This window comes from Hemiscyllium ocellatum, chromosome 5 (assembly GCF_020745735.1).
Source record: "Hemiscyllium ocellatum isolate sHemOce1 chromosome 5, sHemOce1.pat.X.cur, whole genome shotgun sequence".
Taxonomy (NCBI): Eukaryota; Metazoa; Chordata; class Chondrichthyes; order Orectolobiformes; family Hemiscylliidae; genus Hemiscyllium; species Hemiscyllium ocellatum.
This window is the reverse complement of record NC_083405.1, coordinates 105,452,898-105,469,693: the sequence shown is the minus strand read 5'-3', so window position 1 is coordinate 105,469,693 and position 16,796 is coordinate 105,452,898. Positions and strand designations below refer to the sequence as shown.

General features: G+C 39.9%; 1 protein-coding gene across 5 annotated transcripts in view; it reads left to right on the top strand.

Moving 5' to 3' along the window:
- The window catches only part of LOC132815814 (partitioning defective 3 homolog), an 810,799-nt gene that overhangs the window by 599,759 nt on the left and 194,244 nt on the right, over window positions 1-16,796 (top strand). For all 5 annotated transcript variants that reach the window (XM_060825083.1, XM_060825081.1, XM_060825084.1 and 2 more), the window contains one exon: window positions 13,833-14,063. In XM_060825083.1, the coding sequence (XP_060681066.1) occupies window positions 13,833-14,063 (231 nt within the window). The remainder of the gene's footprint in view (window positions 1-13,832; window positions 14,064-16,796) is intronic.

Below are 16,796 nucleotides of genomic sequence, written 5' to 3'. Positions count from 1 at the left end.
GGTAGATTATTGATTCCAAGAAGTCATGAATTTTTAGCCTGATTTTTTATGGGATGATCATTTCTGTCAAATCAAAAACAAAGTTACAAACCCAGCTGATGATTAACCAACATAAAAGGAATTGATTTGTTCATGTGCAACTGTACCAACTGGAAGAAAATTTGGAGATTCACTCAGGGCCATAACACAGCCAGAAGTTTGCTGCATTGTTTGTGGGTTCAGGCAGGTTCTCTGCTCAAGTTGGAGCCAAGGGTGGGAGAAGCACTGACAAGATTCATCTTCATTAATTTGAGTAATTAGGAAACATTTGTTGAGGTCTTGCTCAGTTCTGATCTCCTAGGGTATGGCATTTGCTTCTGTAGCAACCTATGATCTTGATCCCTTCAGGATGAAAGTGAATAACATCTAGGGTGGCACGGTGGCTCAGTGGTTAGCACTGCTGCCTCACAGCACCAGAGTCCCAGGTTTGATTCCAGCCTTGGGCAACTGTTCTCCCCATGTTTGCGTGGGTTTCCTCCCACACTCCAAAGAGTGGTTAGGTGAATTGGCCATGCTAAATTGTCCATTGTGCTAGGTGCATTAGTCAGAGGGAAATGGGTCTGGGTGTGTTACTCTTAGGAGGGTCGGTGTGGGGCCTGAAGGGCCTGTTTCTGCACTGTAGGGAATCTAATCCTTTTGGAAATGCTCAGATCCTCCAGGGATCAAAGGAAAATGAAATATTTTGCTTTTTATCTACTTCATTTGGATTCTGATTGTCTACCATGTAATGTTACTTTTTCTGTCCTTTGGAGAAATGTTTGTCAGTTGCTGTTATTTGTTACAGTAAACAGATTATTTGTAATCCATCTAAGTTGTGGAAATGGCGAGGAAGTTTTCAATTAAGTATATCCCTTAAGTTAAGAAACATTCCAGATGAAGAAATACCATTGGGTTCATTGCAGTCAGAGTGAGAGACATTAGGAACAATAGTTTAAGTTTCAAGAGAATGTGGAGGGGGCAGTCTAACTGATAAATCAACAAGGAGGCAAACACCTTTTTCTACAACTCCCACCCTTCAAACCCCTCAAACTGGTCATGCCCATACTATGCCTTTTTGTCATTTTAACCCAAGTAATCCAAGTACACAAGAATATTGTTCCTGATATCAGTTGCCAATTTACTTTTCACTAATATGCATTCAATTATATACTTCCAATTCATAAATTTTTAGAGGAAAGAAAACTTAGTATCATTGTAGATGATTTTGATATACCTCAAGGAGACAAGCTGGTGGAATGAGCAGACACGTCAGCTGAAATTGAATGCAGATAAATGTTAAGAGATACACTTGGAAAAGAAGAATGAGGAGAGGCAATTAATTAAGAATGTACAATAAAATGATACCAGGAGCAGATAAATCTCTGGGCACTTTGTTCAAAGATTGAATCAGAGGGGGGAGTCAAATTATTGCTTTGTAAAGGTAAACAGGACGTTAGTGATAGGAGACTTGATAGTTAGGGGGACAGACAGGAGATTCTGTGGCCGTAAACAGGTATCCAGGATGGTTTGTTGCCTTCTGGCAATCAGGGTCCAGGATGTCTCAGAGTGGCTGCAGAACAATCTCAAAGGGGAGGGTGAGCAGTCAGAAGTTACTGTGCACACTGGCACAAGTGACATAGGCAGAAAGAGGGATAAGGTCCTGCAGAGTGATTGTAGGAAGTGAGGAAAGAAGTTAAAAAGCAGGATCTCATTAGTGATAATCTCCAGATTACTTCCAATGTGAAGGTAGGAACAGGAGTATAAGGAAGGTTAATGCATGGCTAAAGAATTGGTGCAGGGGACAGGGATTCAGATTCTTCAATAATTGGGATGTTTTCTGGAGCAGAGGTGACCTGTTCAAGAAGGGTGGATTGCACCTGAATCAGAAGGGGATCAATCTCCTAGTGGGCAGATTTGCTTGTGCTATAGGGAGGGTTTAAACTAAATTGGCAAGGGGGGGATGTTGTCTTCAAAGTCAAATGCAAAGCTTGAAGGGCATACAGTAATCAGAAATAGCAAGTTGGAGAGACTAGTCAGGCTGGAACACAACAGGAATGAGGAAAGCCTGTTGGATTAGATTGCATCTATTTCAATGCAAGAGGGCTGACAGGTAATGCCAATGAATGCAGGGTGTGCATAGGTACGTGGGACTGGGATAATATAGCCGTTACAAGAAAAATGGCTAAGGGAAAGACAGATAGCAGGTTAATGTACCAGGGTGTACAGGTGCTCTAGGTGGGACAGAGGTGGAGGAGAGTGGGAGTCGCATTTTTGATTAAGGGGAGCATCGAAGCAGTAGTCAGAGATGAAATACATGAAGAATCATCCAGTGCGGCTTTGTGGGTGGAGCTAAGAAGTAAGAAGGGGATGGTGACATTATTGGAGTTGTGCTCTTGGCCCCTAAATAATCAACGGGAATTAGAGAAATAAATATGCATGGAGATTAGGGAGACTTGTAGGAGCAATATAATTGTCATAGTGGGGGATTTTAATATTCCTAACATAGACTGGGACTGCCGGAGCATTAAGGGCTTAGATGGGGTGGAATGTGCGAAGTGCATTCAGCCAAGTTTCCTCAAGCAGTACCACGAGGGTCCTTCTTGGTAAGGGGTAAAACTCAATCTATTCTTGGGAAATAGGGCAGGACAAGTAACAGCGGGGAACTGGACATAAGTGACCATAATTTTATTTGTTTTAAAATAATTGTGGAGAAGGGCAAAACTGGTCCACAGTTTCAGGTTCTAAATTGGGGCAAGGCAATGTTTTACAGGATTCAACAGGACCTTGCAGGAGTTGATTGGAGTAGTTTACTGCAGGCAAATAAGAGGCCATTAAAATTGTTATAGCTAGGATTCAAGGTCTGTATGTTCCTGTAAGGGTGAAGGGCAAGGTTTGCAGGGGTAGGGTGAAGAGGTATTGAGGCTTTGAAGGAAGCATGGCTCTGGTACAGGTAACTGGGATCAAGAGAATCCCTGGAGGTATATAGGGAATACAGAAGTTTACTGAAGAAGGAAATCAGGAGGGTGCAAAGGGGGCATGAGATAGCCTTGGCTGAGAAGATGAGAATTAATCCAAAGAGATTCTTTAATTATATTAAAGGAAAAAGATTAACTAGAGAGAGAATAGAGCTTCTCAAGGACCAGAGTGGACATATCTGTGTGGAACTGGAGGATAATGGATAAGATCCTCAATTTACATTTCTCTTCTGTGTTTACTATAGAGAAGGACATGAAGACTTGGGATAGTTGTGATATCATGGGGATAGTCCATATCACAGTAGAGGTGGTGTTGGATGTATCAGAATATATGAAGGTGGATAAATCTGGTCCTGACCAAATATATCCAAGAACCCTGCAAGAGGCTAGAGAGGAAATTACGGTGGCCCTGGCTGATCTATTTGCATCACCGTTAGCCACAGGTGAAGTCCCGGAAGACTGGAGGGAAGCAAATGTTGTGCCTTTATTCAAGAGAGGCTGCAAAGAACTATAGACCAGTAAGCCTAACATTTGTGGTAGGTAAGATACTTGAGAAGACTCTGAGGGATAAAATACACATGCATTTGGAAAGACAGGGTTTGATGAGAAATAGTCAGCATGGCTTTGTGTGTGAGAGATCATGCTTCACAAATTTGTTGGAGTTCTTTGATGAAGTGAACAGGAAGGCTGTTGAGTCCAGGCAGTAGATGCAATCTGTATGTATTTCAGTAAGGCCTTTAAGGTTTCACATGATAGGCTGCCGTGGAAGGTTAGATTGCATGGAATTCAGGGAGAGCTGGCAAACTGGATACACAATTGGCTTGATGATAGGAAGCAGAAGGTAGTAGTGGAAAGATGCTTGTCAGACTGGAGGCCTGAGACTAGTGGAATGCCACAGGGGTCAGTGCTGCACCTATTGCTGTTATCTATATCAATGATTTGGATGAAAATGTACATGATGCTAAAATAGATGCTATCGTGGACATAGAGGAAGGTTATTAGAAATTGCAGCAGGACCTCGATCAGCTGAGGAAACGAGCTGAGAAATTGCAAATGGAGTTTAATGTAGATAAGTGTAAGATCCTGCATTTTGGAAAATCAAATCAAGGTAGGAGTTTCATAATGAATGGTAGTGCCTTAAGCATTATAGTGGAACAGAGGGACCTTGGAGTTCAGGTGCATGGTTGGCTGAAAGTGAAATCACAGGTGGACAGGGTAGTGATGAAAGCTTCTGGCACACTGGGCTTCATCAGTCAGGGCATTGAGTATAGAAGCTGGGAAGTTATGTTGCAGTTACCTAGGACTTACCTTATAGAAGTGTTTAAGATTATAAGAGGCATGGATTGGGTGAATGCACTCAATCTTTTTCCCAGGGTTGGAGAATTGAGGACTAGAGGTATCATTTGAAGGTAAGAGGGGAAAGAATAAATGGTAATCTGAGGGGCAACCTTTTAACACAGAGCGTGGTACGCATATGGAATGAGTTGGCAGTGAAACTGGTTGAGGTGGGTACATTAACAACATTTAAAAGGCATTTGGACAAGTACATGGATAGGAAAGAATCAGTAGGGTATGGGCCAATGCAGGGAAATTAGGTTAGTGTGGATGACTAGTTTGGGCTGAAGGACCTGTCTCTGTGCTATGACTATATGGTTAGAAATTCACCAACCACATTCTCAAACTGAATGTTGAATTCTACTGTATTGTAGTCACTGTTCATTTAGGGATCATTTTTGGTCTGAAATAACTGAGCTAAACTTAAGTAGCGATAGTTACCTTGGGGGGAGGACTGAGTTGGCTGGAGTGGTCTCGCTCAAGAGTTTAGCAGAAAAGACAGTTGATGAACAGTGGCAGACGTTTAAGAGAAGAGTTCATGACTCACAGCAAAGCTGTTCTCTGCACTCTAATACATGCATTTGTTTGTACGAAAATTATACAGATTTGGACACCAATGTATAGGCAAACAAGTTTAGGAGAAGAACTCTTTGAGGTTTCTGAAACAAAAAACAATACCATTAAAAATAAACCTAGAATGTTGTTTCAGGCTGAGACAGGATATTAGGACAGTAGTATTTGAATATAAATTAGTGAAAAATAAATCTGCGAAGAATTGTTTTATTTTAAAAAGTGATTAATCTTTAGATTAATCTGTCAGGAATGTTAATAGATGGTAGCATAACCCCTTGAGTCTTGTGCTTCATTACTCTAGTTGTGTACCTCTACATTATGGGTGGCTTTTCAGTTGTTTCACCAGGCTATTTAGTCATTCATCATAATTCTACCAACGGTTGCAGATTTCCTTTCCCATGGCTTCCATTCTCTGAATGCTTATGGAAGATTTTTTTTTCTCAGCTTATGTACAATATTTTATGTTTCAGTTCATTTGTTAATTGTCTGATCTAAATTCTTCTGCAAATCTTTTAAGACTGATGTCTCTTCTGTCTCTCTCTATTTTAGTGTCCTCAGCAAATTTTACATACTTTTGCTTTTGATATCCTAGTCATTAACGTACATTAGAAACAACAGTATTAACTCTCATGGGACTCTACTGAATGACTTCCACCCAAATCTCATTACATCTCTCTTGTGTATTCAGTTTTGATACACTTTTTTTTATGGCAGTGCAAATAAGTTTGATGATCACTCCCTCTCATCAGCCAAAAGCACAGTTCTATTTTGGAAAATAGATAATAGTTGGAAGAAAGTGGCAGTACTCAAAAATTATTGGATTTTTTGCTTATATTCTGTTGACTTTGGCTTGACCTGAGTTAAACCAAGATTGAAAAAGAAATCTTACGTAGAGTACAATGCCAGTCTCTGACTAAGCAAATCTTATTTGCCGTTGAACATTGCTACCAGCTTTCCTTTTCTCCCACACAAGCACAATTTTAATTTTCTTGCTTAAATGTGACAGCTGTAACTGTCTGTACACCTTTTACTCAGTAATACCACTGTCAACATGAAGTTCATGTTCTGTGTAATCCAAGTATTGATCTTAGAACACTTTACGGAATAGCATGACTACTGATTCTGCAGTGAGAATTATAAAATAGATGGAAGAAAAATGACTAAAGTGAAATGAGGAGAGTATTTTATAGGCAACGGGGGCAGTACATTTTTATTCACCTTTGCTTTTATAAAAGGCATTGGAAGATTTATAGTTCCACTTTAAAGCTTTTATATGGCCACTATAGCATTTAAACCTGAATCATTGTACTGTCATTCAGTAACATTATTTTAAAGTGGGTTTTTGAAACCATATTTAACATTGGCAATCTGAAAATGATCATTCATTTCCATTTTCTTTCTTTCTGTCAAATATGTAAAATCATTTAAGTATGATCATACTTGGCAAAACATATAGCTTTTCTTACAGCGGTACAACTAGAGAAGATGCTAGTTCTGTTTGTTAATAAGAAATGTACAAATCAGGAACAGGAGTAAGCCACTCAATCCCCTGGGTTTGCTCTGTCATTCAAATAAGATTATGGCTGATGTCATTACAACTTGAAATCCACATTTCCGCCTTCGTGATAACATTTCAACTCCATGCTTTACAAGAATCTATCTACCTTTGCCTTAAAATATAAGCCAGAACAAGTAAGGACATCAGATCTTTCACAACTTTCCTGTCAGGAACGAAATTACTGTCCTTGGTCTAGCCTAAATGTGGTTACAAACTGACAGCAGTCTGCTGTCTGGGAAAATAAGGATGGGTAATAAATGCTGGTCAAGCTAATGATGCCCATATCATGTGAATGATTTTTTTTAAATTGGAGGACTGAGATCCAAAGACCTATGATCCTTTGCAAAAACACATTTCACCTAATCATTATTTTAATGGGTGACCTCTGATTTTTAAACAGTGATGCTTAATTCTGAATTCTCCCATAAGAGAATTTCAACCAAATCACCTCTTAAGTTCTGAACTCCAGTGTGTGCAAACCCAGCTTGTCCAGCCCTTCCTCGTAAGACAACCTGCCCCATTATGCGCATTAGATTAGTAAAACTTCTCTGAACTACCATCAATGCATTTATATCCACCCTTAAATAAGGTGACCATTACTGTGCACAGTATACCAGATATGGTCTCACCAATGTCCTGATGCATTGAAGCATAACCTGTCTATTTCTGTATTCAGTTCCACTCACAATAACTGACAACATTCTATTAACTTCACTATTTAGTTGCTCTATCTACATTCTAACCTTCAGTGATGCACGCATGAGGACACCCAGATCCCTCTGCATCTAGAAGCATTTATTTTGAGTTGTTCACAAGCTTGAGTTTTCAATGTGCAAAACTGTCTGTTGGTAAGAAAAGCGAATTATCCTAAATCAGCAACAAGTTAAGAAGATTACACTCATCCTTTAAAAAGAGCACAAATTCTTTTTTTTTAAAATAGAAGTCCTGGCCCCCTCCCTCCCTTCAGAGATTTGAAGTTCGATGGTCTGTCGTTAAAAACCATGGTCTTAACCACGAAGTCACCTGTGCCTTCCAAAGTAAATATTTAATTTTAAAATTCAGTTACAGAAGAAGGATGAACATGTGTATTAGCAATTTGTTCAATTCTCCCCTGTAAAAGTAGTGGTTTGCATCAAGAATTCACTTGGCACAACATTTACTTTGTTTGGCTCTTGTCTTTTAAAAAAACCCATTATGATCTTTCTCTAGTACAAAACTGAAAAATTATCTAAGCATAAGTACATAAAATTAAAACTAAAGTCATTCTTCTGAGTCAATCTAATTTAAAGGATTTATTTCTAGTACTTAAGTTGTCATTCTTTCAGAATAGCTCCTGACAGCTTTTGTTTATTTTTTTAATGATTGAGTTTTGTTTTACTTACGTTTCAACAAAATGTTAAAGAGCAAACTCAGTGGCACTTGAACATGGTTCATTTAACATTTCATGAAAACAAATCCAGGTGTCATGGCCACACTAGATTGGCTGTTGGATTGCTGCGTGGTTTTGTACAGTGTGCTTGTTCTGTGACAAACCATCAGGATAAAATGAGGCAAGAAGTAACTTGTGGTGATTCCAATGTATTGACTAGTAAGTAAGACCACTCTGGTACAAGTGCATTCAGCAATGTTGTCGCTTTTCATTTGAATTGGCTAGGTTTACATCAAGCTAACAGATGGGAAGAGTTAGTTGTGTGGAATTGTTGTTTCTCTCTAACTTGCAAAAATATTCAGCTGGTTGTGGAATATCCTCACATCTGCTGGGCATGTGAAGTCTACTTTCCTGATGTCTGCCATAGGCAAGATCTGCAGATTAATCCAGCAACTAGCTTCCATGATTTGTTGACACTGAAACGTTAAACAGCCACATTTTAAAAAAAACATTCGTCAGATGATGAACATTGTTCAAAAAAGAAAACTTAGAGATTGCCAGTTTTACTGCCACATGACAGATCTGTGTACATACTAGTCAGTGACTTGGTACACCAGTTAAACACTTTGATAAATTATCTTAATCATTAAGGCCCATACATAATATGGGAATGAAATCAGATGGGCACAGCTAAGATTTTGTGCTATTCATTTGCTTTCTTTAAGTTAGCTTTTTGTAATATTTTGAAATGAGCCTTAAATTTAACATGGCCTGCTGTAAACTCAAAATTCAAATCATTCCTCTTGACAGCTTTGTATTTGTATTCTTTATATTTGTATTTTTGAGGGCAAAGACAGTGGTTTTATTCTAAACCAGTTTCCTGTGTTGAGATCTAGTAACTGTGCTAATTGCTGGAGTGCATTTCAAGAAAGTTGGGTAGTTCCATGCTGTTGTGAAATTAGTCACAAGGATGTTATGACATGGGGTAAATCCCTCTGCTAATTTAAACCTGACACTCAGAGAAGCTCACCTCGCACTGTAATCTGTTAAAATTTGAGAGGCAAAGAACTATCCTAGCTCTCACTATTTAAAGAAAAAAATAACTATTTTATTCTTTAAGTCCAATGGAGAACATTAAAACCACAGTTATTTACAATCCTTTCTCTTAAACTTCTATTTTACCTCCCTCTCTACAATACTAGTCCAATAAATTCACTCTTAAATTTTCAGCGAATCACTTTCAACCCCAAATGCCATCTTCAGATGTTGAACTTTCTCTATAGATTTCTCTAGATCAGCATCGGGCTTCTGCTGCACAAATTTCTTATGGACAGGTACCTTTCACAGAGCTATTCTACTGGCAGTCTTTACTTGCAGTGGTCTTTGCTGTTCTCCCCCCTAACTGTTCAAAATGTCTGATTTTATACCCCAAAACAACGGATAATTTCATTGGTTTGATGTCATCCCCAGCAGTAAAATTTAAATTTGATTGGAATTTGGTCTCTGGGGCATAATTTAAACTGGCCTATTTTGAATTTGTTTTTTGTGCCATGGTACCACAGAACCAGCTATTTGTGTCAACCAAATGTTTACATTTTTAAATTCTTCAGCACACGCTATGCTTTCAGTTAGTCCTTGCTGGCTTCCTCTCCCTCTTAAAGGTACAGTACAAACCTACACCTTCATAATGAGGAACTAAGCTGAAACTGCCATTGAACTGTGCACTAATAACAGTGAGGGGGCTAGCTTTGAGACAACACTAAGCTTTTTTTTGTGGCAGGATGGAAATACTTTAAACAACCTAAAGAAACTTGAACAACTTCATCAGTGGGCCTGCCACTGGTAATGACTGTTTCTTGACTGAGATTAATGCACTTCCCTAACACTGTTGGGTTTTTTAAAACCTCCAAAATATCATAACTCTTTACTGTTTATACTAAAAGTATTGATTGGAAAAATAAAATCTTTGAGTTACCAGGCATGAAAAGTTCTTATTCTTCACAATGATTAAGCCTTAGATTTTCGAGATCAGTGTTAAAATGAGTCCTTTATCCATATTTTCCAAGCCCCATGTGTACTCAGCCAGAATAATGGGAACATCTTTTCAAGGAAGGAAACATCAGAAATATAAGTGCAATATGAAATCAATTATATCTTAGACTTTGAATGATGCTTTTTAATGGGAAGCTTTGGATCAGTCAAGACTAGATGTGATAAATGCATGAATGAAGGTTTTACCAGAAGGTGGTCTACAGGAGGGGTACAGAGAGATCATTTTAAGGGTGATCTGATTGGCTGAGTGGGAGGCTTTATGGTTTTGGACGACTAGATTCTAGACTGTGGAGCCTGAACAATTGATGGCAAAATATCAGTCATGAGACAAAGGGAGAAGAGTTGCACAAAATGTTGGAGTCAAGAATGTAGAGTTCTTGGTCACCTGGGTATGGTAGTACTTGGAAATTTGCAGAAATAGACAGAGGAAATGCAGTGGAGAAATTTAGATGGTGGGGGGAAAATTTTGTCTGTAATGCATTGAGATATGAAAAGCAGTGCAAATCAGCAAGGACATGGGCAGACATAGAGCACCAAGACTACCTACCATGTGGAAGCGTAGTGTGAAATAGGATGGATACTGGAGCATAGGAGAGAACTGGAATAAAGAGTAGTTTAGGACTCCTTTACCTCTGAAAAGGCATACATATCCTCAGGAGTGCAATGGTAGTTGAGTGGACTGGTTCCTGGGTAACTTCAATGTCCCATGTGGAGAGATTGGGTAGACGTAGAGTCATAGAGATGTACAGCATGGAAACAGACCCTTTGGTCCAACCCATCCATGCTGGCCAGATATCCCAACACAATCTAGTCCCACCTGTCAGCACCTAGCCCATATCCCTCCAAACCCATCTTATTCATATACCCATCCAAATGCCTTTTAAATGTTGCAATTGTACCAGCCTCCACTACTTCCTCTGGCAGCTCATTCCATACACATACCACCCACTGTGTGAAAAAGTTGCGCCTTAGGTCCCTTTTATATCTTTCCCCTCTCACCCTAAACATATACCCTCTAACTCTGCACTCTCCCCACCCCAGGGAAAAGACTTTGTCTATTTATCCTATCCATGCCCCTCATAATTCTGCAAACCTCTATAAGATCACCCCTCAGCCTCCAACGCTCCAGGGAGCCTGTTCAGCCTCTCCCCACAGCTTAAATCCTCCAACCCTGGTAACATCCTTGTAAATCTTTTCTGAACCCTTTCAAGTTTCACAACATCTTTCCGATAGGAGGGAGACAAGAACTGCATGCAATATTCCAACAGTGGCCTAACCAATGTCCTGTACAGCTGCACCATGACCTCCCAGCTCCTGCACTCAATATTCTGACCAATAAAAGAAAGCATTCCAAACACCTTCACTTTCCTATCTACCTGTGACTCCACTTTCAAGGAGTTATGAACCTGCACTCCAAGGTCTCTTTGTTCAGCAACACTCTCTCGGACCTTACCATTCAGTGTATATGTCCTGCTAAGGTTTGCTTTCCCAAAATGCAGCACCTCGCATTTATTTGAATTAAACTCCGTCTGCCACTTCTCAGCCCATTGGCCCATCTGATCAAGATCCTGTTGTAATCTGAGGTAACCTTCTTTGCTGTCCACTATACTTCCAATTTTGATGTCATCTGTAAACTTACTAACTGTACCTCTTATGCTTGCATCCAAATCATTTTGTCAAGAATGAGAGGTGATCTTTTCAAAGCATATAAAATTCTTACAGGGGGATTGATAGGGCAGATGCAAAGAAAATGTTTTCTCTGGTTAAAGTAATTATAACACTGGGTCAGAGTCTTCGAAGATGGGATTGGCCATTTAAGACCAAGATGAGAATTATTTTCACTCAACAGTTCAAGAATCATTGAAATTCTTTGTCTTCAAGTACTTTTAAGTGTATTCAAGACCCGAATTGATAAATTTTTGTGATCCAAGGGAGTTAAGAAATAAACAGGTAGCAGGAAAGATTGTGCTGAAGTAGAAGGTTCACTGTGATCCTATTTAATGTTGGAGCAGACTATAAAGGTCAAATTAGCTTCTTTTTGCTTTTATTTCAAACGTTCAATTGTGGTTAGGCTATGGCGTGACATTGTTTGGGAGGTGAAAGGAGATTGGAGGTCAGAAGGAAGGTGCAATATACTGTATCTGGAAAGAAACGAACTCTACTGGAATCAACGTAAAATACATCTGTTCAATTCCTGCTGCACACGATGAATGCTAGGACAATGGATATAGTTGACAAGAAAAAGGGTGAACTAGTTACAAGATTGCATCTCATTCTGTAATTTTAGCACTTTCATGATTGTTATTTTTATGAAGAAATTGACAACACTTCAAGCAAATTGCCAGTTGACCCTGTGGCTGCTGCTTGATCCAATTAAACTCATTCCCCTGTTCTTCACATATAGTCCAATTAATCTTTCTGTTCTCAGTATAGTGATGAGAAAGGAATAAGCTAAAATCTTTTGGCTTTTCTTTCTTCTCTCCAACTCTCACGTGTACGTGCGTACACTCCTCATTGTAAAGGGCATGTTTGCCATCACACTGAGTGGGAAGTCTTCAAGTTGAAATTCCTGCTGCTGAAATAGCTATGGTATAGTAGGCTATGAATGGCATTATACTGCCCAGAGGCAAAGAGCAGTATTATATACTATACGTCAATTTTATAATTATCAAGGCATTTTGAACATTCCTTCCTTTTCTTCACAGTTAGTGAATTGTTCCTTTTCCATTCACGTTGTCAAAGTTTTCTTTTCAAAAGATTCTCTGATTTATTGGCAATGACCTCTGTTAAGTAATAGATTATAATTTTGAAAATTCCTTGCGTTATATGTGACATGGATTTGAGGGCATGACTTGTGAAAACTGTGTCAGGATTTTATTTTACAACAACATTTACCTGTGTTTCATGCTAAAATACTCTTGTTTACCAACATTTTATTTGTGATTTAGCAGTCCCTCGTAGCAATAGATTAGTTTTAACATAAGACATCAGATTGAAGATATGGTGGTTTCCAAAGTCTGTGCATTCTTGAATTGCCAGAAATTTTCTTTGTAAAAGCAACAACCAAATGTAGAAATTGCTGAAACTACAGACCAGTTGTAATCTTGGACTTTGTTAATCTTTCTTCCCTTCGAGTACATCCCTGATTTCTGACATTCATCATGTGTGGTAGAAAAAGAACAGATGTATTTTGATTCTAAAACTGTGTTTATCCACCTTCTTTGGGGGATCCAAAAGGCAGTATTCTGTTGTACCATGCCATAGCCCCTGTCTATGACCACCCAACTGCAGCATTACCCAGCTTATTTATGTAATCCATCATTGCTTTTACTGTATTCTGGGAGTATAAGATCATAACCCAAATGACTGTCCCCGTAGAATACTGTGAGAAATATAAACATGTTCTTGCACTTAAAGTTCACGTTCCTGGGAACCTGCAGTTTCTGTACTCCTTGCAATGTTTACTTGGACTTTGGGAAAACTGGTGCCATTTAACTGAGACCAGACTTTAATGAGGTTACAATTAATGGTTCAATTAGCCAATGGACAGATATTTCAATCAGTAACCAAACACTGGGGTAATGTCAAAGGTCATTTTTAACCTACTTTTCAGCATTTTAATTTATATCTTGTGTGGTAAATGTCAAACTAGCTTTCTAAAGAAATCAAACCTAGGGCTGCAGTGCTGGCATTGCTTTATTATCTTGTTTATGAACAGCAATAGTGCAGCACTGCTGACTTGTCACATTCTATGACTGTGCTAAAATGCTCCTATCATTCTTCAAAGCAATAAATCTCTCGCCATCCACAAATGAATGTAGTGAACATTATCTGAATTATGTGTGAACATCCCTGAGGAGTCATATGCCAGAGATGAATAATCAAATATCCAGACTTGGTCCTCAGCTACCAAAGCAAACTTAATTAACAACTTTGTATCTTGACCTCCAAGGCTCCTCGACCAGGGATGTTGGGCCTTCATTAGGACTGAAGAAATCAAGCTCGTTAGAAAGTCTGCAGACAGCAGTTGCTGAAGTAACTTTGAATAGTGATATTCCTTTCCATCGTCCACGACCACGAATCATCAGAGGGCGGGGTTGCAATGAAAGTTTCCGGGCTGCCATTGACAAGTCGTACGACAAACCCGCAGAAGAAGAGGATGATGATGAAGGGATGGAAACATGTACGTAATCTAATTGAATACAATAATTTATTCTAGTTGCAAACCCTTCAGAATGGAATTAATTGTGGACGTGTTATGTCTATTGGTACTTAGTTACATGCTCCAACAAATTTTACAAAGAATGTTTTGAACTTCAGTGGAGGGCAACAAAGGATTTTAAGGTGAATTTAGTTGCTATCGCAATTGTTGTAACATTGTGTAGTACACACAATTTTGTTTATAATGCGTGCATAAATTATGTTGTTGAAGAATTACTGAGCCCAGTTTTTATTTATTAGTTTCCTGTTTCTCATTGTTGTGGTTCTGTTTGCCGAGTTGCGAATTTGTGTTGCAAACATTTCGTCCCCTGTCTAGGTGACATCCTCAGTGCTTGGGAACCTCCTGTGAAGCGCTTCTGTGATGTTTCCTCCAGCATTTATAGTGATTTGTCTCTGCCGCTTCCGGTTGTCAGTTCCAGCTGTCCGCTGCAGTGGCCGGTATATTGGGTCCAGGTCGATGTGTTTGTTGATAGAATCTGTTGATCAGTGCCATGCCTCTAGGAATTCCCTGGCTGCCAGTCCGAACTGACAGCCAGACCACTGTGTGACCACTAGGACTCATAATACCACACAAACCAACAGCCGCTCTCAGACAACAACTCACCAGAATGAAGGACCTGATACCCAGCATGAGCAAAACCAATGGAGTGTACAAAATCCCATGCAAGGACTGCACAAAACACTACATAGGACAAACAGGAAGACAGCTAACGATCCGCATCCACGAACGACACGACCAGCTATCCTTAGTAGCCACACACGCAGATGACAAGCAACATGAATTCGACTGGGACAACACTACTATTATAGGGCAAGCCAAACAGAGAACAGCCAGGGAATTCCTAGAGGCATGGCACTCATCCACAGATTCTAGCAACGAACACATCGACCTGGACCCAATATACCGGCCACTGCAGTGGACAGCTGGAACTGACAACCGGATGCGGCAGAAACAAACCACTGTAAATGCCGGAGGAAACATCACAGAAATGCTTCACAGGAGGCTCCCAAGTACTGAGGATGTCACCTAGACAGGGGACGAAACGTTTGCAACACAAATTCCCAGCTCGGCGAACAGAACCACAACAATGAGCACCCAAGCTACAAATCTTCTCCCGAACTTCCTGATTCTCACTTTACAAAGCTAGCAGTTGATAATTGCAAATTCAAAATGGGGTGCCGGTATATCCACCTGATGCGTTTTCCAGGTGGTTTGCAGTTGGGTGAACAGGATATCTTGTTCTAAATGGGAAACTGCTTAATTATTCAAATCTGTTTGTTTACACGCCCTTGATTTCTCAGGTACAAATGCTTAGGTCACCTATGCTCCACTCATTGGTAGCAGGTATTGAACAGGGTAAAAACAATGACTGCAGATGCTGGAAACCAGATTCTGGATTAGTGGTGCTGGAAGAGCACAGCAGTTCAGGCAGCATCCGAGGAGCAGTAAAATCGATGTTTCGGGCAAAAGCTCTTCATCAGAAATACAGGCAGCGAGCCTGAAGGGTGGAGAGATAAGTGAGAGGATGGTGGGGGTGGGGAGAAAGTAGCATAGAGTTGCAGTGGGAGAGGGACTCCCTGAGATTCTTGGGAGAGAAGAGGAAAATTTCTTCAAGGTAGGCATCCTTGCAAGAGGATTCTAATGTTCAAAGAGAGGCAGAAATGTTTATTTGGGAGAAGTGTCTTTCCTACAGAGATTAGTTGAAATGTGGAACTGGCAGGTAACATGGATGCATTTGAGGTTAAGTGGGCAATTACATGATGGCGAAAAGAATCGATGGTTATGCTGATATGATGAAATGCAGTGAGAAGAGAGAGGGTCATAAGGAACATAAAACACCACCAAAGAAAAATTGGGCTGAATGGCCTACCTCTGGGCTGTAAATAATATGTAATTTGTATTGAGTGATGAAGAGTAAGGTGAAGAAGCCCACAATTTATCAATGCCATTAAAAAGAAGCCAGAGTTGAAAATGGTTCCAGATTCCCATGCAGACCTCATTTTTTACTCGAAATGCAGACCTCATTTTTTACTCGAAATGCAGACCTCATTTTTTACTCGAAATGCAGACCTCATTTTTTACTCGAAACCTCAACTCAGCACCGCCCTCCTAACCTGCAATCCTCTTCCTGACCTCTCCGCCCCCACCCCACTCCGGCCTATCACCCTCACCTTGACCTCCTTCCACCTATCCCACCTCCATCGCCCCTCCCCCTAGTCCCTCCTCCCTACCTTTTATCTTAGCCTGCTTGGCTCTCTCTCTCTTATTCCTGATGAAGGGCTTATGCTCGAAACGTCGAATTCTCTATTCCTGAGATGCTGCCTAACCTGCTGTGCTTTGACCAGCAACACATTTGCAGCTGTGATCTCCAGCATCTGCAGACCTCATTTTTTACTCCAGATTCCCATTGTTGGCTTTGAGTTGGGAATGTGGAATGTCTGCCCATTTCATAACTAGTTGAAGCAAGTATTAAAAATTATCCTCATTGTCTCTGATTTGATGCATTTTGGCAGTGTACTAAGCACAGCCTTTTTCCAAAAATTGTTTGCAGTATTGTTTTATTGAGGAGCATTTTTCCTTCGACTTGGCAATTTTAATTTGTGTGTGGAAGCTTCATTCAAGAGCCATTTGCAGAATGGTTAGTTACAAATATTTTTTGATGCAAATGGCTGTGATTAAACAAATTGGCAATGT